This window comes from Stegodyphus dumicola, chromosome 12 (assembly GCF_044657685.1).
Source record: "Stegodyphus dumicola isolate Sdum_Otavi_A_Nest chromosome 12, ASM4465768v1".
Lineage (NCBI taxonomy): Eukaryota > Metazoa > Arthropoda > Arachnida > Araneae > Eresidae > Stegodyphus > Stegodyphus dumicola.
This window is the reverse complement of record NC_140779.1, coordinates 43,941,792-43,969,501: the sequence shown is the minus strand read 5'-3', so window position 1 is coordinate 43,969,501 and position 27,710 is coordinate 43,941,792. Positions and strand designations below refer to the sequence as shown.

The 27,710-nt window shown below is 35.5% G+C and overlaps 1 protein-coding gene across 1 annotated transcript in view; it reads left to right on the top strand.

Annotated features, from left to right (window-relative positions):
- LOC118198977 (uncharacterized) overlaps nt 1-27,710 on the top strand; it is a 121,369-nt gene that overhangs the window by 37,917 nt on the left and 55,742 nt on the right. The window contains exons 5-7 of the mRNA XM_035370757.2: nt 9,747-9,875; nt 12,385-12,505; nt 15,925-16,097. Coding sequence (XP_035226648.1) covers nt 9,747-9,875; nt 12,385-12,505; nt 15,925-16,097 — 423 coding nt within the window. The remainder of the gene's footprint in view (nt 1-9,746; nt 9,876-12,384; nt 12,506-15,924; nt 16,098-27,710) is intronic.

The following is a 27,710-nucleotide window of genomic DNA, read 5'->3' as shown; positions in this document are numbered from 1 at the left end:
ATGATACAGTTCTTTCAACATCAGGAAAATTATCATTACGTTTTAAGTGTAATGCTTTGAGCAGCAATTATAATGGGCGGCCGCACACTCCTGCATGTGTTTGATAAAGGTTCTCTGACTACTATGGAGCATAGTAAGGAAATCTTACAGCTCTATATTCGAAATTTCAGGGACGCGTTTATAAGGATTTTCATGGTCCTGGGTTTTATGTTAATAGGCGACAACACTCGTCCACATAGGGTTTAGCTGACCGACGTCTACCTGTATTCGCCGCATAGATTGGCCAAACAGATCTCCTGTCCTTAATTTTATAGATCATGTCTGAGATGCTCTTGGGATTGTAATTTCATCTCGTCATCCCCTTCCGAAGACCGTCCTAGAGCTGAAAACTGCCTTTGTTGCAGGAGTGGGATCGACTTCCACAAGGAATCCTCAACTGCCTCCTGTTCAATGCGCCGTCAATCTGCGCGACTGGTCTGGCTGTAATAGGCACCGTATCCCATATTATCTTCAGTTCGATATCATAGCGTGGATTTTGGACATCCCTGCACTATGAGCTCTGCTGATAATCATGCGTACATAAAATGACTTTCGACGGTGCATTTCTTTCTCTATTACAAATATATTATTCGTATCAAATTTCATGAAACTCTCAATTAGTTTTTCAGAAATTCGACATAAAGTGCAAATTCTCATAATTTCACACCCTAGTTATCTGCCTGTAAATTTACCTTCGAATAAAAAACTGTAAAATGTATTTAAAAGTTGAAAAAAACGAACGATTTTGCACTGAGGTACTTTTGTAAGGATCTTAAGTTTTACTAACGTTTATTTTATTTTAAATCTTTACTATCACTTCTTATTTTCTACTTCCGCCCAGAATTATAAGCGTGAAGGAGTTTATGCAAAGTTGTCTGGCGAACGCCAAGTATTTAAGTGTGGCCTTTTTGCCAAGCAGAAGAGAGGAAGCCGTGAGTTCGAAGCAGGCCGCTTACCTTAGAAGTTACGCAGTTGCTACTTTGCCTTCCAGGCCAGAGGTTTTAATCCTCTTGATAAATTAAACGTATTGTAGTGTTCACAGTCTCTGTGCTACATACGCTTTCTGTTATTATAAGGCCAATCTTATTCTAAAGTTAAATTAGAGTTTAGTTTTATTTTGATATCTTTTAAGTTAGACCCCGAGTGGAGGGTCATTGTATTCCGAAGTACGGAAGTCATTGTATATAAAGAAAAAATAAAGGGTTTTGTATACCCTTCGTCTGTATCCTGTCTACTTACTACAATTAGTGAACATAGCTTTAGTAAGCTCTCTGTTCCGAGTCAGGTCCTTGCATGTTCCCGAAGAAGGTTAGAAGGATCATTGAACCTGATACTACTACCAATCTAAATAATCATTAGATAGATGATAGAGCACAATGAGTCAAAAATAGCAAAATTTTGCTGACGTCAAAGATCACACGCGCGATCGCGTGCGAGTGGCAAAGTCGTCTGCTAGACAGTCGCACGAAAAAATAGTCAGCGTGTTTGGGTGGTTTTTGCTGTATTTTATTTTATTTCGCTGAGCGGCAAAGTCGTCTGATAGACAGCCGCGAGTAGACATTCAGCGTGTTCGGGTGGTGCTTGTTGTATTTTATTTAATTTTACCAAGTGGTAAGGTCGTCTGATAGACAACCGAGCGTAGAAAGTCAATGTGTTCTTTTGATGTTTGCTGTATTTTATACGAAATGAGAAGGCATTTGATTTTATGAAACATAGCTTTTTAATCTCAACATGCTGCAAGTAGCTATTCAAGCACAGTTGGCAATTTATTTATAGATTTACAATTAATAAGAATATAACTGCAGATTATGTAGTATATGCAGTATGTAGTATAATGGGAATATAACTGCAGATTAAATTATGTACCTTATTTTTCCTATCATCGACCAGTTTAACATAGGGTCATTTTGATTGAGCAAATGTAATAAATAAAATATAAAATAATATAAAATATATGCGTACATACAAAATCCTTTCTTTGTATCGGATAGTTTGAAACATTTAATCTTTAAAAAATTCACCTAGAATTTGCATTTATGTTACTTTGAACACATCTAAGATTTGGAAAACTGAACCATTTAGATGAACCGTTTAGACGTATCTAAAAAATTCAGAGGGACCTTCGTATTAAATTTTTCAAACGTGAATTTCTCACAACTTCTTCTAACAGACATTCTTCTATTCTTCTTTCTAGCAGAACATTGAAATAGTGAACGAAAACACATTGGTTTAAAATAACACGCCAAATAACGACTACTGGAGATGCTAAGGCAACAAGAGCTTAATATTCATAAATTTCCAGGAATAGTTTCGAAGGTTTAAATACATTACATATTTTTGTTCGGTCAGGTCATTGTATGTTTCCGAAGAGGGTTAGAAGAAACATTGAACCTGATACTTTAAGCGATTTTTTTTTTATTAATGATGTACAATAATGCTGCAAATTTTATACTTATCAATTGGAATTATGTATATGAAATACATTTTAAATTCAATCATTTTATTAAAGATTCAAGTTGTTAAAGAAGCTCGTGGCTTCTAAATGAACATGAATGTCATATCTTGTCGAATGGCAACTGTCTAGAAGCCGGCTACTTTCCAGACCACGGGGCAGGTAAACTGAAGGTCTAATGACTTTATACAATGATAATATGTATTTTTCAGATCACGTAAATGATAAATGGCATGGTAGTGCAACGTAGCATTTCGATCCAGAAACTTTGGGTGTACTGAAAGAATTTTTATATAGAAGTTTAGAATTTGGAACTTCAAGATTACAGTTTAAATACACCAAAGGATATTTTACTCTTATAAATAAAAATAATTAAGTCGCCACATGATAAATCTAAATCTTTAATTAAATAAAATTAAAATTCAGAAACAGATTTTCAGTTGTGATAAGAAAAACAGCTGCAAATTTTGTAATCTATCAGTTTCATGCTACTTTAGAGACAAATTTTAATCATTATAAATTTTTATTATTAAGGGTAAGAAATAACATTTGTTGCAAAATACTATAACGAGTACAGATTAAATTGTGATTTAAATTATTCACTTTGTTATGGTGATGAGAAACGCACTTTTTATGTTAGAAATATAAGTAAAAGATCTTACTCTTCATCGACTGGTAACAACATACTGATTTTAAATATATTGTAAGGTACATCTTAATTTTATAACAGTTATTTTAATTTTAAAGTCCCTTTCCTATCAATTCTTCTTTCCACTTACAACTCTCTACCAGAATGAGTTTTTAGAATCACGTTGAATGCAAATAAGTTAGAAGAAGTATTTAAGGAAGTTCCGACTTACTTCGTGAGAGAGAGCTAGGAATCCTGAGTGGCGCATGCTTGCCTTCGGGCTAAATATCTCTTGAATTTGTTACGCTCGGTCGTATTATTATGTGCCTTTTGATATTCGCCGGTTAGTTTAAATTAATGGCCAACCACGTTAGATACTTGTGTTTAGCTTCGGCTAAGTTTCCTTTATTTAGTTATAGTTTAGTTTTTTATTACGTATTCTGAGTTAAGCCCGAGTGTAGGCTTTGTTTTAAGCCCGAGAAAGAAGACAACTGTTATTTTTATTCCAGTGAAATAATGGGTAGTTTAACCCTTCTTGAGTCTATATCTTTAGTTATTTGAACTCAGCGATAAGTCGCTAAACAATTCACTAAGTTCCTCGACATTCATCTTAAACAAATAGTGTGAGGATCCCTATACAAACCGCTAAGTGTTTTTAAACACATTTAAGACGTTATTGGCAATAATAACTGAAAAGACATTCGAGGTTTCAATTCTGTCTAACAACTATCAAAAAGTTGTATTTATAGTTACAGCATTCTTTTAGAATTTAAGAATATTTTTAAATCAAGGGCTTTCTTTTGTCGAATTACTCCAACGGAATTATTATTGACAAGCAAAATTGCGTGAATTTGGAAAAATATCCTTATAAATCGTTAAGCTAAAAAAATATTGTTACGAAACTCTCTGAGAAGTACTGAAATTGATAGTGGAAAACAACTAATAAATGTAATGGGAAAGAAAGATATTGCACCGGGTACATAATATATGTTATTAAAACATTTTTATGAACTACAATAACGTCCCAAATACTTATAAAATGAAGCAGAAGATTGCATCAAAAATCAAATGCATTTGATTTATATAAGTTAACCGTGTTGCTAAAAATGTGAAAAAAATTCTTTATCTGCAGAAGTGCGGATTTATTGCTTTAGTTTTCTAAGAAATTAGATCGATTAAATTTGAAAGCCAAATTAAAGATCTTGCCGAACGGAACACTTTGAGAACTGGCTATGCGAGACGCTGAGGGGAATATAAATTTTAAAACAAAAGAATACTTTATATTAGGTATAATTAAGATAACGTAGAAGATAAATTTGTCTTTTGCCCAGTGAATATACTTGCCAGGTATGGTATGGTAGAAGTAACGTAACATACCATACTTAATGTAAAACTCGAAAACTTTTCGAAAGACGATTCCACATTAAAGGCGATTCTAACTTTTATAAATGGCTATGCGAGACGCTACGTGGAAGATAAATTAAATAAAAAGAACACTTTATATTAGGTATAATTAAGATAACGTGGAAGATAAATTTTTCTTTCGCCTAAAATCACTTGAAAACGCATTTTGTCTGGACATCTTAACAGCAGTTTGAAACAGTTCTTATTGTATACCATGAATACCACAAATAAAACACATTTACAACACATTATTAATAGATCGATTGCAAAATTTCTACCTCTACTCTTTGTATATACTATGACTTGTACCAAAATAAAATCTAATGATTATATGCTACTCAAAACAATTACGGAATATTATGATTTTGGATATAAACTGAGGAGGAGGAAACGTTTTGGTGACTGATAAATAATCTGTAGGTGTTGTCAGATATCAGAAAAGAAAAAGAAGCAAGAATTTTATTGATTATATTTGTCGGTAAACAGAAAAATGAACAATTTGTGCATATTATACAAACAGAAAAGTGGGATTTCTTGGATACAAATGAGTTTCAATAAGAGGTATGGTTTCCCCAAGTCGAAGGCAATATTGCAAACCTACGAGGCATGGAATCAATGAGGTTACCAATGAGGGACTGGGGTATTCTTCCCCGTTCCTATAGAAAGGATCTTTCAAAGTGTTGAGTTGTTTTGTGGGGGATAAGCGACTAACAACTCTTCTCTCTAGAATGTCCCAAATATATACTATTGGGTTCATATCTGAAGAACATGTTGCCCAATCCATTCAAAGGATTCCTTAGTCGAAAAGGAAACTGTCCACTAACTGAGCACGATGTGACTTGGCGTTATCATCCATGAGAAGGAATTCATCCACTTTTCCTGCAGCATAAATGAGTACAATATGTCTGAGGATCTCATACCTATATACTTGAGCCGTTGTTTCATTCCTGAAAATGTACAGATCAGTGCGGCCATTGATAAAATTATCAGCCCATACCGTCACTCCATCTCCGCCAAATCGGACACTTTCATTGCCTAATGCAGGAATATTCCGTTTACTAGTACTCTCCAGGTGAGGTACCTCCTATTGTCTGGTTGTACACTAAAAGCTGGATACCTCCCAGAAGAGCATATTGCTCCACTCAACTATTCCCCATCTGAGATCCTCCTGTGCCGACCTTCTGAGGGCAGCGAAGTGGCTAAAACTGTGGCCTTCTGAGGGTAGCGCTGTGTCAACGAAACACCAACCTTAGGTCTGCAAGCATACAAACTGACATGGTGGAGTCGGTTTCGAACAGTTTAAGCCGAAACTGTGGTACCTGCAGCCCTCTGAAGGAGCTATTGCAAGAAAATGGCGTTCATAGTGCTTTCTTCTGTCCATTACCTATCCTTATTTTGTATTGCTGTTAAATACCTATCCTTATTTTGTATTGTTGCAGGCATACGACATTGTTCTCCTACTCGGTGAACATTTCCAGTTTCCAAAAATTTGATTCCATAGCCTGGAAATGACACTTTCAGAAACTTGTAATTCTTTCTCTACAACTAATTGCGTTTGACCCACCTATAAACGACCAGTGACCCTCCAGGTTACTGACTGAGCTAAGTCATCATGTTGAAACATCGTATTCACGGTTACAAAACATTCAAAGAGTGTCAATTGTTTTTCATCTCCTACAGAAGAAATGCTGCAGGCCGCTTTTCAAGCCATATCTAAAACGAGAGTTTTCGACGTCACAGAGAAAATTTGCATATTCCCAACTTTTTAAACATTGTAATTTTCCTTTCTAACCTCTTCTATTTCATTTTTATTAAAAAAGTTGCAAATTATATAGCTATTTTATACCGAACTCACAATATCTCCTAACTGTTTTGAGCAGTGTAATTTAACTTAACATACAGTTATAATAACTGTATAATCTTTCATAATAACATAGAGTTGTAAGCGTCTCTCTACTTTTTCTTAATTTTCTTTAAGTGGTAATATACGCTTTTCGGTTGTAAGGTTTATGTTAATTTTATTAACAGTTAAATTTTAAGTTAAAATTCCTTTCCTGTGAAATTCTTAACTTCAACTTACTACTTCCGGCCAGAACGTAGTTTTGGAATTTGCTGAATATTTAATGAGAAGGAGCGGTATTTAAATCACGAAGTTACTTACTGAGACAGAGAGAGAATCAGAGTTTCTGAACTACGCACGTCTGCCTTTTTGGCCGCTCTCTCTCTCAAAGCTATTTTTACGCTTGGCCGTACTCAGGCCCTTGCTAAGCTTCGTAGTAAAATAAGTTAAGGGGCCAACTCTAATTGAACCTTGACAGCTTTGGCTATACTTATTTAGTTAATCTTAGTTTTAATTTAATTCTTAGTCCTTTAAGTTCAAGTCCAAAGTGCGGGCTTTACTTGTACACTCCCAGGCGGAGTTTTGTTAAATCTTATCGAAATAATATAGGGTTAGTTACCCTTCTCTCTTGTTGTTTCTTGTCATCGAACTCTAGCGATTATTCGCTTATCAGTTCTTAGGTTCCTCACTTCCAACATTAACTTAGAATTCCAAAGTGAGGTACTTTACACGGTATTTTTAAATATTTCTATATCTGCTATTTACATTAAAAAATAAATGCAGAAGCATTTGAACATTAATATTCTTTCTAAATTATATTTTATTTTTGTTTAAAGCTAAAACCTGATTTTTATGAATTGACAACAAATTTTAATGAAGAAAAGTGAAACATTTGTTTATTTTTCACATTTCTTATGTATGTTTTAAAAATTTCTAACAGTTAATTAATAACCGAAATTTTCAGATTGAAAACTTTTTAACAGCTCGAAGAAAAGTATTACTGTTTTCGTTACGCGAAATTTCGTATTCTGACACAACAGAAATTTTTACCACTCGAATTTAAAAAATATTTGCTGTAAGCCTCTTGTGCCAATGATAAGGTAAAAATACGCATAGCTATGTTTACAAGAATAATTGTTTTCTTTATTAAATGTATTCACAAGTCGCTATGTGGAATTGATCGAATTATATTAGGTCATCCCCTCTATCGTTTGCATTTGCGATATTTTAAATCTATTGTATTATTTGGAAAGCATCTGCCAAACGTTGGTTTATTTGATTATCGCAAAGCATTCGAGGGCTCCTAAGGGAAAGGATGGCTTCTTCGAAGACTTTCTAAGGAAAAACTGCCTCATGCACACGCTACACATAGCGACATGACGATCAGCCAGTATTTCCACTGTTGATCAATATGCGCAACATGATCAGCAGACAAAACACTAGTCTGGAAAAAAAGTGTGTATGTTGGTGGACGTACACCTTTTAGTACATGTGAAGAATTCATTATTAGTCATATAAATTCCTCGTATAGGAAAAAGATTAGTAATCCTTTTTTAATCTGTGTTTATTATCGAAAATATCAAGATATAAATACTTCAAAAAATTACTCGAGCAAGTTTCCTGTGTCTTAATTTCACACTGAATGTAAAGGATTTTCACTGAAATTCAATGGCATGGCTTCCGACTTCGCAACAAAACGCTGTTACGTATAATGTAATGTAGAAAGAAAATATTTTTTTTAATTAGTCAAACGTGTTGAAATAAGAAATGACATTATATTCTACCGAAAGATATGCTATATATTCGCACTGCGTACACAGCGAAGTTAAAGGTTGATGAATGTCAAGATCTCTCATTCAAAGAATACTGAATCATTAATGAAAGAAACTTGATACAAATTTCGATTGTTATAAATTTTCGCTACTTTTATTAGAGTTAAAACAGAACCTGAAAATTTCATCTGCAAAGGACATTCTAATTCATCAAAGATTTTGGTGCTCTCTTTCTTTTCCATTTTCTCTTTTTGGAATGGATAATCACAATTCTCTGATCTTATTTCTGTTCCACGGAAATTTATTTGTCTTCCACCGAGAACTGTGATACCACAACTTGTAACTAAGGACAATGTGAAATGAAACTGGTTCGCTGGAACTTCCTAAAACAGTGAAACGTGTGTACGGGTTCGTGATGGATTAAGAGCACACAGGACCGATGATAGCTTGATAAAATTTATTTTCACAAAAGAAACACTTTATAGCTCTAGAACCTTCCACAAAAGTACTTATACAGCTCTTCTCAGTATGAAAAGGCACAAAAAGTAGTTACCACTTTAAACTACTAACAGCGTTTAACAGAACACAACGCAAAGCGCATGTGAAGCTCCCAAGAAGATCTGACTGAACTAAAAACTGAGAACTGATGCTCTCTGCGGACTTATATAGTTTTCCCATCGGCTGCGAAGAAATCTCTAGAGCTTTCCATTTCTCGAAATTACTGGAAGGCATATTCGGATAAAGTTACATATAGAGGCCGGATGTGGTTACAGTTACATATAAGGGCCGAATACTGTCATAGTTACATAGAGGGATCAATTACAATTATTCAGTAACGGTATCAAACGAAGTTATAAGGGAACCATACCGAAATATCGCCAAAGGATCACCTTTTGGCAATTTCTTGTCAAATTTGGCGACAAAAATTAGTCGCCGAAATCATCGCTAATTAAGCTAGATAGCAATTTACCTCAATGCTAAATAAACTTGACCTTGCAATCTTACTTTTCCGGTAGAGCTTCACTCACTCAAGCATTTCATTCTGAATTATATAAAATTTACTACAGTTTCACATGTTATTTCACTAAAATTATTTACATAGATACAAAATTCATAACAGTAGCAATGATTCTGCAAAAGATGTAAAAAAAAATGTGTAAAATAATACGACAAGATGTTTTAATTTCTGTGTTTCTTTGAGTAGGCTATCATTCCATTACTGATATCTCCATGTTGCTTAAGTTCGTATCTCTATTTAGTTGAAATCGTTTCCCTACCGAAAATTGTGATTTTATTCATTTCCGATGATTTCCCAAATTGTGATTAAAGATGCTGGAAAACAAAACTGCTAGACTAGAAATTTCCAAAATCTCATTGGCTCTATATTGCATATCGTAATAATGTATTACACATAACAGTACCAAAAGAAATTTAAATGTTTGATTTTCATATTCCTAACAAATGTTGGTATTTCTTTATTAATGCCGTTGCTTCACTTAATCGCGAAAATTGGCAAACTTAGACGCCAAATTTCGAACGTGCAACTTTAAATATCACCAAAAGGCTGCTTTAAAAATAAAGTTTTTAAAAGGTTCTTTTTTTTATTTTCAGCCTGTTCAAGGAGTAGTGTGCCCAGATCGGAAGCAGACCTTACAGTTTCCTTATGTATTTGATTGGCAGGCTATGGCGATGCACTCTGAATTGATTTTACCTGATTATCAAGAAATTAGATATGTAGATGTAAGTTGTATTGTTGTTTTTTTAAATTAAAACAAAAGATCTTCCAGTCCTGAAATATCAATGCGTCTGATATATATTATGTATATGCAGGGTGGTTCACAACTATATATGAAAATTGTAAAGGCAGGTAGAGGGGACCTAAATAATCATATTCTGTATAGGAATGTGTGTGCGGTAATGGCGCGTTGAGCCGGCAGAAAGCGCTAATGGAGTGCGGCGTATAAAAGTCCTGCGCTAGCTGGATTCTTCATTCCCCGCACGGATCTCGAGTAAAATGCATCGTTACACCATTTCGGAGCTTGAAGACATGTATTTCATGTATGGGGCTGTACAAGAAAATGGATTAGCTGCTCAAAGGATATACAGGAAGCGATTCCCGGATAGGAATCACCCGGATCGTGGAAATTTCGAGCATCTTCATCGTGAGTTAAGCACGAGTGGATCGTTTTATACATCCAGGAACTTCAGAAATCACTTGGACGCTGTCTACGGCTAGCGCTGGATAGGACGAGATAGACTACATTCCTGGCCTCCGCGTTATTCTTATTTAACTCGCTCGGATTTCTTCTTTTCGTGTCATATTAAAAGCTTTGTGTACGAGAGTCCCGTCACATCTGCAGTTCTTGTTGCCTGCTTGTCTATCGGTGCTGGACATGTGGTCGACATGCCCGACGTCTTTTCTAATGTACGCCGATTCGTGCTTCACAGCTGTGAATCTTGTATCGCTGTTGGTGGCCGCTCTTTCGGGCACCTATTGTAAACTGTTAATTTCGGTTTTCTTTTGTTTTTATTTGTGTTTTCAGTGTGCGGCATTACCGCACACGCATTTCTATACGAAATTTGCTTATTCAAGTCCCCTCTACCTGCCTTTATAATTTTATCATATAGTTTTGAACCACCCTGTATATTCGAAATATTGGGAGCTCAAGGTTACAGAGGTTGTAGATGAGCAAATTCATATGTGTGTGTATATAAACAGACAGATAGAGATAGGTATTTTAATGATTTGATAAAAAAAATTTCACTGAAACAAGACAGAAAACACGAAAAAAAAATATTGTAATGAAAAATATTATTCAAAATATTTTTAAAAAAAAAATCTGGTGAAATGAAAAAAAATCTAGGGAAAATTAGCAAAAAAAATATTTATCAATCTTATCTTTAAGACAATTTTAAAACACTATAAAAAGCATATAATTTATTATTCATAGTCTAATGCGTCACCTAAAACTCGTCACAGAGTAATTAACTAAAACATTAAACAAGAACAATTAAAGGAGTTCTGAATATACACACTTCGTTATTTCTGACCGTTTGTGTGAAGAAGTTTTAAATTAGTACACAATATATACATATATATTTAAATTAAAGCCATTTGCTTACTTTAAAATAGCTCTTTCCACTTACGTTAGTTTACTAATTTTGCAATATTTATTTATCAGTTTATGTATATATATATATGTTTAATAATAAAATTCCATAGTCAAGAATACACTTAAAATTCTAACTGTATGTTCTTTTCATTTTTAATGGCGACGATCTCTTATTTGAAAGTACGTGAAATTAAATCCACAGCCCCGTAGTCAAGTTGTTTTTCCCGCCGCCTTTTCTACACGTACAGTTATAGAATGTTCTGGAAATATTTAAAGCGAACTGGATTGGCTGACGTCATTTCTTGGAAGCTCCGTCTTTCCAGAGGCTATAAAAGTACTCTCAAAAGAATATCGGGGGCCTTTTTCTTAAATGTCATGATGCAGTAAACTTCATACAAAAAGTTATTAGCAATTCTTTTTATTTACTCCGGATATCTGATTTTGTAACTGCTATTTCTCTTGAATAATAATAAATGGATCCTGTTTTTTTAAAATTATCGTCTGATAATTTAAGTTACGACTAAAGCTGGTACATCACATATATATATATATACAGGATAACCCAAAAGTCTGTTAGCATTTTAAAATTCAATAATTCAGTGAATAATGTAGGTAGAGAGATAAAAACTGACACACATGCTTGAAATGTCATGGGGTTTTATTGAAAGAAGAAAAGGTGATCATATCACTAACGAATAGGAACTTTTTTTCAATGTCCGGACGCTTAGCCATCAACATTGATCCACAACAAGGGCCGTAAGTAGTGGCCATTTCATTATGGAAAGGTCTAATAGGTGGCCGCCACTGTACGATTGAAAACTTGATTGATTAGTTCAAACACGATAACCGCAAACATTTTTCTAAACATAGTTAATTTTATACATATTTTCATGTCTAAACTTGATGTTAAACGTATGTATGAGTGATATTTTCAGCAATATTTTAAGAACAAAATTTGTTATTGGAAGGAGGGAAAGGCCTTGCTTGCTTTTCCCCTCTGCCCTTTTCTTAGAGGAAAGAGATCAGTTTAATATTTTACTTTATTACTTTTGAACTGCATTCCTCCGCATTTTCATGTTTATGTGCCTTTTATTTACGATATGATTCTTTTTACTTATGATGTTTGATATTTATAGACGTGGTACAATCCAAGCAGCAAGTTGGTCAGGGTAGACATAGAAAGACTTAAAGAAGAAGTTCCTCCTTTCCAAGAAAAGGAACGGCGTTACCAATCAGAGATGGTTAGTGGCGAAATGGGTACGTTATATTTCAGGTCAATCTGAGTTAAATATCATTACTCCAAGAGTTATTTAAGTGAAGCTTCGACGCAGTTGTATCACACATTATCTCCTACAGAATGAGGTAACATGTAGTATATACTTAGCACAACAATACAAATTTTTTAAAAGATATTGTCTAAAGGAATTTAAGGAAATATACCTGATTACTGATTAACAAATCTCACTTAACTACCCGTTAATTAAGATATCCATACAAATAATGAAAACATTCTTCTTGAATTTTTTGTGTACCTGTTGAATTTGTATTTTTTGGTCTCCTGCTAATTGTCTTGCGGGGAAAAGCAATTCGTATAAATGAACAAGTTAGTGATTAAATTAATAATACATAAATAAACATGAATCAATAAACTATGAATTTCATGTAATTTAGTTTTAGCATCATGGTTGCATAAAATACTTCTCAATATATACATATACAGAGAGAGTATCATTTTATACTAGTATAGTACTGAGTAGTATATACATATATATATATACAAAACGAAACACAATAGAGGGGCTAAAAAGCAAAATATGTATATGTATATATATTCTCATTTTATTAATTCCATAAATTAAATTATATCGCCTGGCCTTCATTTAAATGGTGTTCTTGAGGTAAAATTATGATTAGAACCGAAGAAGTAACAAAATATGAAGTATTGAATCTGGCTTGAAACGTTGAGACTTATGCGACATAAATGTGAAAGATAAATTAGTTTAAAAGCGAACAGAAGTTGTATAGCTTCTCTGGTTGGTATTTCTTTTCAGTTACGAAGGTAGATCCTTTTGATGTGCAGAGGTCCACAATATGTATGCTCATGTCTGTATAATGAGAAGAGTCAAGAACGTTGCCCAAGCGGAGTTATTGCCGAGTAAAGAGAAGTTTTCTGGAAAGGATGCTAAAGTGTTAATGAGATTTACAGTTAAAAAATATGAAACGGTGTGTTCTCAAATTATGGCGAACTTAACATTCTTTTACTCAAACGTGCCTTAATGAGGTTAATATTCAGTATCGGGCAGCTCTAGCAAAAACATCGGTAATCGGCTTGATCCTATGCTAAACACTGATTTTAGCAGCGTCAAGAACACAAATGACGTAGGAGTTAACACAGATCACGTGCTGTCAAAAAAGGAGCTCACCTTCACGTACTACTTCTCCGCTTCTTTCTGTGTAGATAAGTCCTTCTTCTGTGTAGGATTGGAAGTGGCGGGAATTTCTGTGTACATAAGTAGATAAGTCCTTCAGACGCGTGTGTGATTCAGATTGTTTCGGGCACATTGAAGTGGAATGGTTAAGGCTCGGTATACAGTATTTTGGAGTTCTCTGGGAACACTGATTTTTTTTAATGATTACATCACCTGCAAATATTATCGATGCACCAAATCCACACAAATTGCATCTCGGAGGACGTGCCGTATATCAGGATGACAGTACATTGTTTTATATTGTAAAACTGGTGATAGAGTTGGAGAACATAAGTGACCTTGAAGCTCTTCCTAATTGCTGCACAATCCTCTGATCTTGACGGTATTGCGTCTAAATAGTATCTGAGAGCGTACGAAGTTTGAAAACGTTTTCTTAGCCGCCATTATGAAAAGAAATAGCCGTTGTTTTGCAAGAAGAATGGTTAAAAATACTTTTAAAAATAGGAGGAAACCTTACTTACCGTAAGAATCTCTATAGTATTGGTCTTCAAAAGAAAGTTTAAACTGAACTCGATGTCACAAATAGCCCATAGAGAGCCATGGCCGGCAGAGCCCTAATACACTCATTGCCATAAAAATTTGCGCACCAAAAAATAATTGTGGGATCGTAACGAAACTTGGCATGAAGTTACATGTTGAGTAGACATGCAAATGATTAGAAATGCAGCTCGATTGTGCATTTCGTAATACCACTAGAGGGAGTTGAACTTCGTTCTTCTTTGAGTATAAAACAGGTAAGAAGAGTTTGTTTTAGTGTACTTAATCTTTTGCTAAGGAAACGCTGAGGTAGACATGCTGTTACGCCGCCATCTAAGCCAATATTAGCAGCTGTCAGTGTCCGAGAGGGGAAGAATCATCGGGATGGTGGAAGCTAGATGGTCAGCTTGGCGAGTGGCTCGTCAGGTAAGCCGTTCTGATTTTACTGTGAGGAGGTGTTGGAACCAGTGGACAGAAGAGACGTCATGTACACGGCTACCAGGCTCAGGAAGCCCTCGATAGACCAGTCGTGGAGAAGACCGTCACATCATACTACACGCACGCGTGTAGCCAGCTGCCTCATTGGCCGCTATCCAGGCACAGGCAGCAGCTTCATTACGGATCCCTGTGTCTTCCCAAACCATCGCAAGACGCCTGGTTGAAGGACATTCTGGTAGTGCGGTACTCATTACGTGTCCTGCCAATGACACCCACCCATCGACGCCTCCGTTTGGAGTGGTGTCGCACACGACAGGATTGCACTTTAACGGAATGGAACCAGGTCTTCTTCAGCGACAAATCTAGATTCAATTTGACCAGTGATGACAATCGTATTCGTGGGTGGAGACCCCATGGCGAACGTCTCAATCCTGAATTACGATACACGGGCACCTCTAATATTGATCCATGGTACAATGACAGGCCAGCGGTACGTCCATGACATCCTTCAGCCACATGTGTAGCCACCCTGTTTTCAACAAGGCAATTCTCGGCAACACACAGCACACGGATGTCACAAGACTGACTCCGACACATTAACACCTTTACATGGCCTGCTGGATCCCCAGATTTGTCACCAATCGAGCTTATCTGAGATCGTTTGGGACGGCAAGTCGGACAGTCTACGAAATTGGCCAAACTAGAGGCGCATTTAAAGCAACTGTGGAACGAGATGTCTTAGGACACCATAAGGAACTTGTAAGCCTCAATGTTCGCTCGTATCGCACTGAAAGGCTGAGTCAACCTTGCCCATCCCGAAGATAGAACCCCGGACCTGTGGTGCTGCTGCGCCACGCGCTAGCTACTGCGCCACCTGGCCCTAAAAGAGAGTTTAGAGCGTATTAATAAAGTATTATGCTCTAGATACAAATGTTTCAGATTCATTATCGACTTCCTCTATGTGCGAGATGTCGAACCTGCTGCAATTTATGAATTAATTGTTTCACTTACTTGCGTCATTTATTTAATTTGTTCCTGGTAAGAATACCTGCATATCAATAGTTAACAGGGTGTTGTTTGTATAGCGCCGTAAATAGTTACATTCCGGTGAATTTTAATCAATTTTTGCATAATTAACATCATTTTTACAATTACTTTTCAATTTTAAATACCAGTGTAATAAAAAAACGACAAAATTTAGATGTGAAATTGTGAATAACTTTTTAAATTGCCTGTTTATTAATTTTCATTTCTGAAATATTTGTTTTCCAGGAGTTGTATTTAGAGTAGGTTACGTCAAAGGCTTAATCAGCTGCAAAGTTATTCCATTAGATCAGTACGAATTTGATGTACAGAATCTGATTAATTTTAATCTTCCCTTGAGAGAGTGGAGAATAGGCAAACTTTTTGGCCTCAATGATACGACATACGTATATCTAGGAAAGGTAAGACCATTTATTATACCTCATATGGTGATATATCGTGTTCAGTGTCCTGTCAAAAATATCCCGTAGCTCATAAGATCCAAAAGCTTGAAACATTTTAAATGGAAATACACTTGTATCAAAAATTGCCTTGAATATCTCTAGAAGAATGTCTAAAGAACTAAAAATTCGGATATTTTCTTTTAAACCGTTCTAGTAAATTGTGAACGATGCAAGTACTTAATATTTTGATATAAAACAATTATGTCTATGAACTCTGAATCTTCAGGCGATTTCCTATAATGAACCAACTCTCCTAAATTTAGATTTCAATTTTAATGCCCATTTCGGAATGTGAGGGTTAATGCGTAATTGTTCCCATTATCAATATTTAAATCTCCAAATGTGATTTTAAAAGCTTATAACCCCATATGAAATTAATGTTTTTGAAACAATATTAATACAATACACAATAAGATCAATTTTTAGCAATACTGAAAGAAACCTGTTCTAGACATTTATTCTTTTATTATGTTACTAGCCGCTACGCAGCCAGCGTTCGTCTGGCTTTTAAATGTACCGGAAAAATGCCTAAAGAGAAAACCAAACATTAAATTTAAAAAACCCGCATAAGGAAGAAGAAAATGTTTTATATAGTTAAGAGGAAAAATAAATCTTTAAAACAAATTTTAAAGTGAAAGTTTATTTTTAATTGCATGTTTCTGATATTACATACTACATTTTGCTTACTACGGTGAAATCACTGCTTTCCGTATAATTGCTGGGTACACACTTACAGCCTATTAGGAATTATTTTTGCTAAAAGAATTGCCTGTTGATTTTACTACGAGTAGTATGCTAGCTGTTGTTACAAAAGTCACCATTATGTTACTCTTTACCAGTGCTCTATAAATAAATCTAAGAGGTTATTTGTACGTGCTGTGAATAAAGAATTATTTATGGATACTGAATATTATAGCATTCGTTTGTAAGATTCAACTTGAACTAGCGCACTATTACTTTAGTCCTATAACCCTAACAGACGTGGAGTGAGTTATCGCTATGTCTAAGATAAAACGGCAAAATCTTAGGAGAGTTATAAAACCACCTCTTTAGATAAACGTAATTTTGAACATAAAGGCATGACTTTGTGCTACAAATTGCCACAATTAGTGGAAATGCAAATTAAAATAGAAATAGTCAAATCAAGTTAAATGTTGATCAGTAGCCGAAGCCTACACAATTAAGTACTAAGCTAGAAGTTGGATCAATAATTTACAAGTATGTCCAATTAAAGTATCAGCAATGAAAGACAACAAAGTCGAATAATTACACTTAACTAGAGCTAACTCCTCAAAATCCAGAAACCCGAGCTTAAATACACAAGCAATTAATTTTCATTCTTGTGAGAAATATAGAAATTATAAACACCAAAATGAAAATAACTAGTTAATTGCCATAAGATAATCCACACGCTAATGATAAAACTACCTGATTATGTGTTCTACGGGCTCGTCGATTTGAAGTAATCAATGATAACACTTGATGAAGAATTAAAATACAGTGTAATAATGCCAATAAGCACTATTACACAGGACAGTTCCAAAGGCACGCTTACACTCGTCGAAAAACTACGACAAACACGCTGAAACAATCAGCAACACAGCCTTCAGGTTATAACGGTGAAGAGAGCTTCTCGTCAAAGCACTAGAGTACAGCTCCCGACTCGGTCGATTGCTATCAAGCTAAACTCTGAGCTCAAAATACTACAGATACTCTCCATATAGGCAGGGTATATGTAGCTTTACCTTCGAGAATAATCTCGAAAAGTACCGCTAAAAACGCGTTCTAGAATGTTCTCGTTCCTAGAATGTTCTGTTCTCTCTATGACATTTAGCCAATTTTTGTCGCCAAATATCATCAAATGGGCGATTTCGCGCCATAAGTTCGCCTGCTTTGCGGGGAAGCTATCTCACCTAGTAGCCGCTGGGCATTTCGAAATTATTCTAAATAACGTGTTGCTGTTTTTTTTTTTTTTTCGGGGGGGAGGTGGTAAGGCAACAAGAATCAGCGTAATATTCATAAATTTGCAGGACAAGTTTCTCATGTATCGAAATTAATAACAAAAGTTTAGACAAACTTAAATAATTTCCATTACTTTGTCTGAAACAAACACATTTTGTTTTTCAAAATAAAGTATTGCAAGCAGACTAATGGATTAGTCATGGGACGTTCTATCCTTGCTGACATCTATATGCGTTGATTCAGAAGTCAAACAACAAAAATCAGCGTTAATTCACAAAATTTTCACAGGACTAGTTTCGATGGTTTTACCGAACCATCATCTTCAGCTGCAAAACCGCAAATGAACAAGATAGGAAATAATGTTTAGATAAGATAAGAAAGCCTGGACAAGAATAAGCAAGTGGCGCCATCTGTTGGCGAAACCAGAACTAAAACATAATTTCTCTAAAAGCCGAAGGCAAATTTGGATTGGAATTAGGATCGTTAACTAGAACAGAAAGATTTTTATGAATGTGAAATGCCTCTAGAAAATCCAGTTCTCCAATGGAAGATGTTTTTTGAATAATTTTGGCAGCAGAAAAATTGAAAGTGTGATTTTCGGACCAACAATGTTGAGCAACAGAAGACTTCTGTGTTTCCTTTTTTCTAACATATGCCTCATGTTCTTTGACGCGAAATTTTAAGGCTCTCTTAGTTTGGCCAATGTAAATTAAACCGCACTGGCAAGGAATCCTATAAATACCCCAGGAATTCATATCCGGAATGGGGTCCTTGAGTATAGAAGTTGGAATTTTATTGATGGGAGAGTAAACAACCCGAAAGTTAAATTTCTGCAAAATATGTGCAACTTTATAGCTAATTGATGGAAAGAAGGGAATGACAACAGAATTTTTATAATCTCCTAAAATAAGAGTGTGGCTTTTAGTGTGTTGAGATGAGAATTTTTTAACTGCTTGATTAATAATGTTGGGTGAAAAGCCCCTGTCAATAGCTATTGCTTTTAAATAATTTAGTTCTTCATCAAGGGCTAGTTTGGAGGAGCAAACTTGAAGAGCACGGAAAACATAGGAATAAAATGAAGCTAACTTTTGTTTAGTCGGATGACATGATTTAAAGTGTGGTGGAAGGCAAACCGATGAAGGTTTACGGTAAACTGTAGTACTGAAGTTGGATGTGTTACGTGTGACCAGAATGTCGAGAAACGGAAGCTATAAAGTTGCACATATTTTGCAGAAATTTAACTTTCGGGTTGTTTACTCTCCCATCAATAAAATTCCAACTTCTATACTCAAGGACCCCATTCCGGATATGAATTCCTGGGGTATTTATAGGATTCCTTGCCAGTGCGGTTTAATTTACATTGGCCAAACTAAGAGAGCCTTAAAATTTCGCGTCAAAGAACATGAGGCATATGTTAGAAAAAAGGAAACACAGAAGTCTTCTGTTGCTCAACATTGTTGGTCCGAAAATCACACTTTCAATTTTTCTGCTGCCAAAATTATTCAAAAAACATCTTCCATTGGAGAACTGGATTTTCTAGAGGCATTTCACATTCATAAAAATCTTTCTGTTCTAGTTAACGATCCTAATTCCAATCCAAATTTGCCTTCGGCTTTTAGAGAAATTATGTTTTAGTTCTGGTTTCGCCAACAGATGGCGCCACTTGCTTATTCTTGTCCAGGCTTTCTTATCTTATCTAAACATTATTTCCTATCTTGTTCATTTGCGGTTTTGCAGCTGAAGATGATGGTTCGGTAAAACCATCGAAACTAGTCCTGTGAAAATTTTGTGAATTAACGCTGATTTTTGTTGTTTGACTTCTGAATCAGTATTTATTCGGCGTGTTATTGTGTCTTAATTATAGAAGCCCCAAACAGGCTTACATTTTGCTTTCTTTTTTGCACGTGGTGTGGCCGCCATTTTGTGATTGTAGGAGTTTCGGTGAGTACATTTTTGCAATTTTCAAGTTATGTTTATGTTTTGTACATTTGGATATTGTGCTTTGCTTGTCTGATTTCATGCATTTTGCTTACAAACATTTTGTTTTCTATTCATTTCAGTGAGGGATTTTTCTGCTATTTTGTGTGTACTTTATTATTGCTCAGTTAATTTAGTTTGATTTTCTGCATTGTTTATCATGCCTTCATCCGTTAATCGTTTCACTAAATTATGCCTGAAACGGCAAAAATTCCTGAATCATCTTGACTTTTTACTTAAATGTAAATGTAAAAAATTGATCCCCAATTTTATTCAAATCAAATCTAATCAAAAACCTTCGAGTCGCGTTTCAAGAATTCTGTTAAATTGCAAACTTGCCTTACTTCGGTCCGTGATAAGGGATACACGTCAACAATTGTCCAAAATTGAACATGAACTCTATAAGCTTCATCTGGAACTCGCTAAAACATATCCAAAATTCACTGCCCTTGAACAAAAGTCTTGGTCTAGAACGGAGAATGCAGTTAACCGTCAGAAAAACACCCTTGCAGTTAAATTCGAAAAACTTCTTTTACAGTCTTCCAGTTCAAGTAGTTCAAAAAATCTTCCCATTGTAAAGATCAAGCCAATAGTTAATATTTCTAATGTTAGTCTTTCAGAAGAACAAGAGAGAATTCTAAAATATAATTTTAACTTCTCACTAACCTGTAAACCCTCGATTCCAAAGATTTTGGCTCCTATCGAAAAAGCTTTCAAGTTCAGTAAAGTTTCAGATTCACAGAAAGAAATGATTAGGCATCTTATCGCTCATAATGTGAAATTCAATAATAAACCTTTGAAACCAAATCTAACTGCGAGAGAAAGAGCTACAATGCGCGAGATTCATTCTAACCCGGATATTGTCATTTCAAAGGCCGACAAAGGTGGCCAGATAGTCGTCATGGATAAGAACACTTACATCGATGGTGTCACTAAACTCTTAAACGAAGGACCATATAATCCGATCCCTAAAGATCCTTCACCTTCGGACTTATCCAAAATAAAAACTGCGATCAAATCTTCGCAAATCATTTCAAGCAACTTAAAACATTCGCTTATCCCATCTGTTGCGAATTGTGCCAGATTATATGCTCTTCCCAAAATTCATAAAAGTGGTATTCCTTTCCGCCCTATTGTATCAAATTTAGGTACTGCCTCGTATCCATTAGCTAAATATTTAGTTTCTAGATTTTCCACTCTATTAGACAATAACATTTACACCATAAAAAATTCAATAGAGTTTGTAAAAAAGGTTAAAAACATTTCTCCTCGTAATTTACTCATGGTTTCTTTTGATGTAAAATCATTATTCACCAATGTCCCAGTGGAGGGTGCATTAAGATGTCTAGAAACCAGACTTCGCGAATTTCATTTCTCTTGCATCGAAATTGATGAGCTAATTTCTCTCACTCAACTCTGTTTGAAACAAACACATTTTGTTTTCCAAAATAAATATTACAAGCAAACTGAGGGATTAGCCATGGGAAGCCCCCTCAGTCCCATTCTGGCTGATATCTACATGCATTATTATGAATCAAAATTGTTTGAAACTTTAAACTTCCCGGCATGGTTCCGCTACGTAGACGATACTTTTACCCTGTTTGAAGGTAATAAAGATGATTTAAATAGAGTTATTTCAACAATGAATTCTATTGATCTTGCTATTCAGGTCACTTTTGAACTTGAGACTTACAATTCTCTTCCGTTTCTCGACATTCTGGTCACACGTAACACATCCAACTTCAGTACTACAGTTTACCGTAAACCTTCATCGGTTTGCCTTCCACCACACTTTAAATCATGTCATCCGACTAAACAAAAGTTAGCTTCATTTTATTCCTATGTTTTCCGTGCTCTTCAAGTTTGCTCCTCCAAACTAGCCCTTGATGAAGAACTAAATTATTTAAAAGCAATAGCTATTGACAGGGGCTTTTCACCCAACATTATTAATCAAGCAGTTAGAAAATTCTCATCTCAACACACTAAAAGCCACACTCTTATTTTAGGAGATTATAAAAATTCTGTTGTCATTCCCTTCTTTCCATCAATTAGCTATAAAGTTGCACATATTTTGCAGAAATTTAACTTTCGGGTTGTTTACTCTCCCATCAATAAAATTCCAACTTCTATACTCAAGGACCCCATTCCGGATATGAATTCCTGGGGTATTTATAGGATTCCTTGCCAGTGCGGTTTAATTTACATTGGCCAAACTAAGAGAGCCTTAAAATTTCGCGTCAAAGAACATGAGGCATATGTTAGAAAAAAGGAAACACAGAAGTCTTCTGTTGCTCAACATTGTTGGTCCGAAAATCACACTTTCAATTTTTCTGCTGCCAAAATTATTCAAAAAACATCTTCCATTGGAGAACTGGATTTTCTAGAGGCATTTCACATTCATAAAAATCTTTCTGTTCTAGTTAACGATCCTAATTCCAATCCAAATTTGCCTTCGGCTTTTAGAGAAATTATGTTTTAGTTCTGGTTTCGCCAACAGATGGCGCCACTTGCTTATTCTTGTCCAGGCTTTCTTATCTTATCTAAACATTATTTCCTATCTTGTTCATTTGCGGTTTTGCAGCTGAAGATGATGGTTCGGTAAAACCATCGAAACTAGTCCTGTGAAAATTTTGTGAATTAACGCTGATTTTTGTTGTTTGACTTCTGAATCAGTATTTATTCGGCGTGTTATTGTGTCTTAATCTATATGCGTTATTTATAAATCCAAATTATATAGCGATTATTGCGTTGGCGATACCTTTACTTATAAAGATTCTGCTGGTAATAATGAGTATTTAAACAAAGTATTTTCATAAATGAATTCGATTTATCTTGGTGTTCAGTTAACTTTCTTTAACTGAAATTTAGACATCCATCCCTTTCATTCCTCGACATCCTGGTCACAAGCAATGTATCCAACTTCAATACTACTGTACATAGTAAACCTTCATGTGTCTGCCTTTCATCATATTGCAAATCATGTTATTCGACGAAATAAAAGGTAGCTTCATTTCGTTCTTTCGTTTCTTAAACAGTTCAATTTCGTTCCTCCAAACTGGGTCTTGATCAAGAATTAAAATGCTTAGAAGCAGTTGCTATTGACAGAGGCTTTTCAGTCAACATTATTGATCAAGCGGTTAAAAAAATTCTCGCCTCAACACATCAAAAAGAAAGATCTCGTTTTAAAGATGGACTGGAATTGGGATCGTTAACTACAACTGAAAGATTTGTGTCTCCTTTGACAAGAAATTCTGCATTTACCCCAGGAGTTCATATCCAGACAGAAGACAAAACTAGCTTTAAGTTGGACATCAGTAAAATGCGTGCTCTTTTATAGTAATCGATGGAAAGAAAGAAATGACAATATAATTCTTATGATCCTTTAACCTCAGCTTTTAAGGAAGTTATTTCGTAGTTGTTTTAATTTTTATCAATGAATGGAGCCAATAACTTTTCCTCTTTCTTATCATTGTTATCGTCTAAGCATAGGCTTCTCTTTCGTCATTTGCAATTCTGCAACCGAACAAAAATATGTAATGTATTTAAACCTTCGAAACTATTCCTGGAAATTTATGAATATTAAGCTCTTGTTGCCTTAGCATCTCCAGTAGTCGTTATTTGGCGTGTTATTTTAAACCAATGTGTTTTCGTTCACTATTTCAATGTTCTGCTAGAAAGAAGAATAGAAGAATGTCTGTTAGAAAGAAGTTGTGAGAAATTCACGTTTGAAAAATTTAATACGAAGGTCCCTCTGAATTTTTTAGATACGTCTAAACGGTTCATCTAAATGGTTCAGTTTTCCAAATCTTAGATGTGTTCAAAGTAACATAAATGCAAATTCTAGGTGAATTTTTTAAAGATTAAATGTTTCAAACTATCCGATACAAAGAAAGGATTTTGTATGTACGCATATATTTTATATTATTTTATATTTTATTTATTACATTTGCTCAATCAAAATGACCCTATGTTAAACTGGTCGATGATAGGAAAAATAAGGTACATAATTTAATCTGCAGTTATATTCCCATTATACTACATACTGCATATACTACATAATCTGCAGTTATATTCTTATTAATTGTAAATCTATAAATAAATTGCCAACTGTGCTTGAATAGCTACTTGCAGCATGTTGAGATTAAAAAGCTATGTTTCATAAAATCAAATGCCTTCTCATTTCGTATAAAATACAGCAAACATCAAAAGAACACATTGACTTTCTACGCTCGGTTGTCTATCAGACGACCTTACCACTTGGTAAAATTAAATAAAATACAACAAGCACCACCCGAACACGCTGAATGTCTACTCGCGGCTGTCTATCAGACGACTTTGCCGCTCAGCGAAATAAAATAAAATACAGCAAAAACCACCCAAACACGCTGACTATTTTTTCGTGCGACTGTCTAGCAGACGACTTTGCCACTCGCACGCGATCGCGCGTGTGATCTTTGACGTCAGCAAAATTTTGCTATTTTTGACTCATTGTGCTCTATCATCTATCTAATGATTATTTAGATTGGTAGTAGTATCAGGTTCAATGATCCTTCTAACCTTCTTCGGGAACATGCAAGGACCTGACTCGGAACAGAGAGCTTACTAAAGCTATGTTCAAAACTGTGGGAAGTAAACAGGATACACAAGAAGGGTATACAAAACCCTTTATTTTTCTGTATTTACAAAAACTTCCGTACTTCGGAATATACAGACCCGCTACTCGGGGTCTAACGTAAAAATATAAAAATAGAACTAAACTCTAATTTAACTTTAAAATAATAAACGTGGAAGATTGGCCTTATAATAACAGGAAGCGTATGTAGTACAGAGAACTGTGAACACTACAATACGTTTACAATTTATCAAAAGGATTAAAACCTCTGGCCTGAAAGGCAACAAGCAACTGCGTAACTTCTAAGGTAAGCGGCCTGCTTCGACTCACTGCTTTCTCTCTCTCGCTTGGCAAAAAGCTACAACTTAAATACTTGGCGTTCGCCAGACAAACTTTGCATAAAAACCTTCACGCTTATAATTCTGGCCGGAAGTAGAAAATAAGAAGTGATAGTAAAGATTTAAAATAAAATAAACGTTAGTAAAACTTAAGATCCTTACATACTTCCCGCCAGAGTTAATTAGTTTGAAACTGAGGTCTAAAACGACCTTGTTGAAAACTTTTAGCTCAATAACTTTTTACAATAACTTTTTACAATATTTAAGTCTTTACACAACGCTATTATACATCAACTTTAGTTTTACGCGCGAGTAATTGAAAAACATAATACCAAAATCGGTAACAACTCATTTCTCGCCCTTTTGGCGATAAAGGTAGGCCTCGCATGAGGTAAAACTTCTTGAAATCTGCCACTTGCAGTAAGAATGAAAGATTAACTTAATGTTTGCAAAGTAACAAAAAATTTTACTCATCTTTGTGATATTCGGACATCCTTTTCTGGGCCCAGCCCTTAAAGGTATTGCAGATAGTTGTTTGATTTATCCTCCTCCTTGTACGGGCTCGCCCTTCAGTGCCTTCCTCTGGAAGCTTCCTTTTTTCACCAGTTCGGTCACCCTTGAATACCTTCTTTTTCTCCTCTGCTTGTGGTCTTGGCCGTTTGATGGCAGCTGGTCTTGGCGGAACCGGTAAACTTCTTTCGTGTTCCTGCTTGGACCTCGTTGCTGGCCGTTCAAATTTTCCTTGTAACTTTTCCTCCGCCGCTGATGGCCCTTCCGCAGTTCGGCGACATTTGCTGCGGAGAGTCCTATCGGATGAGTAGATCTTCCGTTTTAGAGCCGGGTTATAGTTGCCGTCATTTCTCCTGGTTCTCTTCACATACGTCGTCCTTCTCCCTTCTTCATTCTGGGGGTATTCGTGAACTCTCTTTTCTGGACGGTGCAACGGCTTCTTTTTCTTGCTACCTTCAATTTTTCCGCGGGGAAATTTTCTTTTCACTTGCTCCTGCCTCTTAATGGCTTGCCCTTGTACTTGTCGTTTTTCCACCTCTGGAGCTTGTGCCTGCAGTGTCTGCCGTGCCGGATCCTGCAAAAGATCTGAAAATATTTGCATTTTATTACGATCGAAGTAGGGTTTGATTTGATCAATGTTTGCGGAGCAGGTTTCACCATTTCTGGCTTTTAACACTACTACAGCGTGAGTTATTTTTTCTATAACATATGGTCCTTCAAATCGAGGGAAAAATTTGGCAGTCTTATCTTCTGGTGCTGAAGAAAGTGAATGCTTAATTTTTAAAACTTCATCCCCTACTTTATAAGTTACTCCCCGTCGTTTCAAATCATAATAGAGCTTCTGTTTTCTTTGTGCTACTTCCGTATTCTTCTTTGCTTCCTTAATTAGTTTTTCTATATCACCCATTTTAAATTCTGGGGCTCTTTGTTGCACATAAAATAATTTATCTAACGGCGTTATAATCTTTCTGCCTAGAAATAACTCAGCAGGAGTTTTGCCCGTTGTATCATGTTTTGCGGTCCTAAGGGCGAAAGCAAATTCATTGACATAGTTATCCCAGCTTTTATGAAATTTTTAGCATAACTACGGATAATTTTCACTATATTTCTATTGACCCGTTCCGCTATATTTGATTGCGGCCGATACGGGACTATTTTTAAATGACGTATGCCCAGTTTTTGGCACATGTCTTCAAATATATTACTTACAAAATAAGGACCATTATCCGATATAACTTTTAGGGGCGCCCCGTATTTTAAAATATATTTATTTAAAATAGAATCAGTAACTAATTTCGCGGAGGCTCGTTTTAAGGGAACAATTTCGGTCCATTTACTAAAATGATCAACCATAACAAGGAGATAGCGACTTTTATTTAACTGACTTTTTGGGAAAGGGCCCAATAAATCGATGCCAATTATTTCATTTGGAAATTCGGATTTAATACTATTTAGAAACCCGGCCGGGCGGAAATTAATATAATTAACTGCTTGACATGTTGGGCAGGACTGGACATACGCCCTTGTTAACTTTTGCAGTTCAGGAAAGTAGACTGCCTCGCGTACGCGTTGGATAGTTTTTCGAATACCAGCATGAGAAGCTAAAGGGCTGTCATGGAGCTCCTGCAGGATATTTAATCTAAGACTAGCTGGAATAACAGGTCGAAATTCGTTGTTGGAGTTCGTAGTTTTTGTATAAAATAATAAACCATCTATTAGTTCGTAATGGGCCGCCCTATTTCTTATCGCCACAATATCTTGGTGGCTAAAATTTTCAGGATCCTTCAAATACTCATAAATGCTTCCAAACTCAGGATCCTTACCCAGTTCTGTTATTACAGTTTCTCGGGAATTTATTGTACATGCTGTAAGCATTGCCACCTTTACGGTATTACCTTGTTCGTCTATTTTAATTCTTGATAGGGCATCTGCTACGATATTTTCCTTTCCGGGGGTATGCTTGATTACCAGATTATATTCTTGCAGCTTGAGTGCCCATCTTATTAACCTTGGAGATAAATTTTTCCCTGAGTACAATCTAGTTACCGCCGCATGATCAGAGTACACTGTTATCGGCGCCTTTCCAAAATAGACTCGGAACTTTTGCACTGCTAACAGAACTGCAAGTGCCTCTCTCTCGGTCGCGGAATAGTTTCTTTGTGTTTGATTTAA